Below are 4,585 nucleotides of genomic sequence, written 5' to 3' on the forward strand. Positions count from 1 at the left end.
AATCCACCATTCAATCGGTATTTGAGTCTGGGGGCTTCGTAGCGGCAATCCATAATCTCTCCAATTAAAGAAGATTATGTTCAAGATTTGAACAATAATTTAAGGTTTTATATCTATCCAACAAGGAGGTAACTTGCTTTCAGGTCAGTTGATGGTTTAACTGTGGCATTGAAGCCATGCCCACTTTTATTTTAATAGAAACTAGTGTCTCATCCATGACATGCATGATATGTTATTTTATACAAATAATGATTAAAATTTGTAAAAATGGACGTTAGAATAATTACTTAAAATTATTTATATATTGTTATTAATATATTTGAATTTTAAATATTATTATAAAATTTATTTAAAACATTGTTTATGTCATTTGAGATAACGCTCTAAGAAAGATAATAATCTTATATCGTCAAATTTACTTATTTCCTATTGTATTTGATATCATTATATTTGATGGTTGATTTCATCCTACATGTAAGGGCACTACATCCATGATAGAATCAAAGGCCCAAATTTAGCCACTCATACATGACAAGAAATATTATACAACAATTTACATATGACAGGTAAAAGGGACGGGACATGACGAAGATCCTTATAATTAAATATATTTTATCTATCCTTACCAAGATTTAATACACACACGACTATGGCCTCTACCACTTTTCTTTTTCTTGTTTTTTTAAACTTAATCAATATTCCCCATTTGATTATCTTATTGTATTATTCATTTTTGATAAAAGTTTGGAATAACGACCGTTTTTAAACCGTCAGTACTGTAAACCGTCGTTTATTCCATTTTAACGACGGTTGCTGATTCAATTGTAGCGACGGTTGCAACATTCAATTGAGCGACGGTTTTCAAAACCGTCGCGGATTCCATTTTAGCGACAGATTTGTTATATATTCTGTCGCTAAAATTTCGTCGCGCAAATGTGTTCCACGTGAGCAGTGTCCGCGCTTTGTAAGCGCGGATTGCGGTAGTTTTGCAAACCTTTATTTTTTAAAATTATTTTTGAAATTATTTTTAAAAAAAACCCAATATTAGATGAGTTTTTTTTTTTTACTTTTTGTTTTTGTTTTTAAAAACGAAAATCAACGATCTAACATTTCTATCTGAAGTAAGAAAATTTCGAATTGGAAACAATAATTGTAAAAGGATGTCAAAGAAATATACATTTATTCAATAATTCAAAAATAAAATAAATGTGTACTTTCTATTTATTCACAAACATTATTATTCTGACATAGATAATTAAATTGTAATAATTATCTTTACTGAAATCGAGACACGTGGTGTCAAATTATTAAATGACATGAAATATTAAAAATATATAAATTATCAGAGCAGGTAATGCTATAAAAATATATTGGGGGTGGGTGAGAAGAATATTAATTGATTCATACAACATTGAAATCCACATTTGGTTCGGTCGTCCATTCAAACCATCGAACAATTGTCCACCACAAGACCAAACCCACTTTTTCCACCACCTTTTTTCACATCAAATTCTTCACTCACACTCCATTTCAATATTCTTGATCAATATTTTATTATTATTTTTTAGAATAAAGTAAACAATTATGTTATCACATTTTTATAATGAAGAGTAAAAACCAATGAACCATTCTCTATGATTTATTAATCCCATCAAACGTTGTAGATATTTGATTATAACGATGTTAATTTTAGTCACAAAAACTCTCGTGATACAATCTCATGAGTCAATTTTGTTATACAGATCTTCTTTTGAATCACCAATGAAAAATATTACTTTTTATTGTAAATATGGTCAAGGTTGACATATCTCACGAATAAAGATCTATGAGACCAACTCACGAGAAACATGAACAATTACACTATGAGTCTATGATAGTGTTTTGATTAGTCTCATTCGAGAGACGCTTTATTAGCGATTAATGGTTCGTATCGAGTCGTTAACTTCATGCTTAGAGTATTATATGTTCCAATCAAGAAACATATAAAAGTCTAAAAATTTTAATAGAAAGTGTGATAATTAGATGTGGTTGCCGGCCATGTGGCGAGGATTAAACTACAAGTAATTGCCACCAATCTTTAGTGGTTTTAGCTATAACTGTGGGTACAAGCAACCCGTAAGCTGTTTATTAGAAGTACAATATGGGAGCAAAAGGAGAGCCATTTGTTTCAAATTTTGAATATAGAATAATAATAAAAAAGAGGGCCTACTGGGATTAGCCGTGGACCAGAGAAATAAAGCAAGAAATAAGGTTCACTAATTTGGAAACTACGTCATAACAACTTTTGTGACTTGAAATGACATTTTCATTAATTTTTTTCTGACACAATTTATACTGTGAATAATATAATACGACTTACAAATATTATTACATAGTATTTTTTTTAAAGCTTAGTATGTTTTCTAAATAAATAATATTTATCGTGAATCGAATCGATTTGAAAATTTGTCTTATAAAATTGAAATATAATACAGTCTTACAATAGTTTTCGTGTTATTATATTTGATAAATTACCAAGTCTATTTTCTTATGGGTGAAAAGTGTATTATCTTGAAAATATATTCCATTGAATTGGAGGAAGACGTAAATCATCTAACATTGTTATCCAACGTGATATCAGGTTGGATGTTTTTCAAAGTCCCGTATATTTTCAAGACCCACTTTCAAATATAAATCATCAGAGTAAGTCTCTTGTGAGATGAATCAATCATACCGATATTCAGGATAAAAAGTAATATTTTTAGCATAAAAATTAATATTTTTTCATGGATGACATAGATAAGATATCCGTCTCGCAAAATATGACGCGTAAAACCGTCTCACACGAATTTTTGTCATTATAGACTAATATCACTTGGCTCGCAACACGTGCATACACAAAAAAAAAAATTGTGTAAAAATTCCTATTCATCTTTGTAAAATATGCTTTTCTTAGATATTTTTTTTCAATCACATTAATCTTTATTTTCTACTATTATAAATATTATATATTTTTTAAAAGATTAATATGATTTTACTAATCTATTTTTACTCAAGCATCTGATATATATCAACGTATGTAATATTGGTTAAGAGGATTCCATGTTTTGGTTACTCAAAATATTATCATTATTAAATATTTAATAGAAAAAAACACAAAAAAATCAATTTCCTAGTTATCCGAAAGAAAAAAAATTCAATCCAAATCGAAATCGAAATCGTAAGCAACCCAAACCATGTGTTCGTCGAGTGAAAAGTGCCGTACGCTTGCCTCAACCAATTAATAACTATTTTTATTATTATGATTATAAAGATTGATTGGTTGATGAAATCCTACGGCTACGAAGAGTCGCAGGAACTGAGATCAACGGCACTGGGACCATCTTCGCTCAAAGTGCAGCATTCCGCCATTTGTAGTCCAGAACCAAATTCTTCACGATGAAATCTCCGGAGACTTTCCAAGATCCCCGATTCGGATATTCCGATATCACCCATTTTAAACAGCGTCGGTCTCTGTGCTTTCTGCGGCGGCAACGCTTCCTTTATTAGATACGAGTTATCCGTCTCTTCCTCCTGGAGAACGCAAGCCGCCACCGCTGCTGCCGGCGGAGCGCGGACGATGAGCTTATACGACGAGTAATATCGATCATCATCCTATAAACAAAACGCTCTCCATTGTTAACCATACAAATTAAGAATCGCAGGAAAAAAATGGGAAAAAAATATAGTTTCAGAAGGATTAATTTATATATACATCAGACGTAAAATAAGAGAGACTCTCAAGCCTGCGCTTCCTCGAAAAAAAAGCTTCACCACTACACGAAGTGCTCTCCGACTGCGGAGTAATCTGATTTTCCTCCACCACCTCCTTCCTTTCTTCAACTTCAGCACCGGCCGCTCCTCTCTTTCCGTCAACACATTTATCGCAGACCGCTACGGTGGGTCTCAAAACAGCACCGGTAGCAGCCCAAGGCGTCGGTGACCGGCACCCTCCGCATAGCAAATGTCTGGAATGCCTCGCCACGAGAAAGTTGGCAGAATGAACCCTAGCATCGCAGCCCCAGCACAATCTCGCCTTGTCCGATCCACAGTAAATCTCAGCCTTCAATTTACACAACTCGCACCTCTTCATCTTCAAAAATCGGAGAAGAAAAGATAACGATAATCTATGCGTATGGGCGAAGAATTTGCAGGATCGGTAGAGGGAGCAACTGCGAAGAAGGGAGAATTAAAGAAGCAGCATCCTCTCTGCAGTCAATCGCACCACTCAAGCCTCGTTTTTATACACAAATTACGAAATTGCCATCCAGGTGGCTCTGGTAGGGGTGAATTGGGGAATTCGTGTCGTGAGATATTGTTCTTATTTATGTGGCGCAAACAACAGCGTACCGTGAATGGCAGGGAGGAGGCCACGTGTCGGAGGCGACGAAGCCTAGGTATATTTTGATTGGTTGGTGGTGACGTGGCGAGGTATCATTTGCCTACGTAGACACTGTTGGAGACGTAAAGTCCTGGTACCTCCTCATGTGCACCTATTGGTTAAGAAAATTGAAGTGTAAACGATTTGAATTTCATATTACTAAAAATTAAGATATTTAAAAAAATT

The 4,585-nt window shown here is 33.8% G+C and overlaps 1 protein-coding gene across 1 annotated transcript; it reads right to left on the reverse strand.

Moving 5' to 3' along the window:
* Nucleotides 1–3,267: 3,267 nt before the first annotated feature.
* LOC140824528 (uncharacterized) lies at nucleotides 3,268–4,240 on the reverse strand. Its single transcript, XM_073186108.1, has 2 exons — nucleotides 3,734–4,240; nucleotides 3,268–3,633 (listed from the first exon to the last, which is right to left on the reverse strand). The coding sequence occupies exons 1-2, from the start codon at nucleotides 4,109–4,111 to the stop codon at nucleotides 3,319–3,321; spliced, it is 693 nt and encodes a 230-aa protein (XP_073042209.1). The 5' UTR covers nucleotides 4,112–4,240; the 3' UTR covers nucleotides 3,268–3,318.
* Nucleotides 4,241–4,585: the final 345 nt, after the last annotated feature.

The sequence above is a fragment of the Primulina eburnea genome, chromosome 2 (genome assembly GCF_022965805.1).
Source record: "Primulina eburnea isolate SZY01 chromosome 2, ASM2296580v1, whole genome shotgun sequence".
NCBI lineage: Eukaryota > Viridiplantae > Streptophyta > Magnoliopsida > Lamiales > Gesneriaceae > Primulina > Primulina eburnea.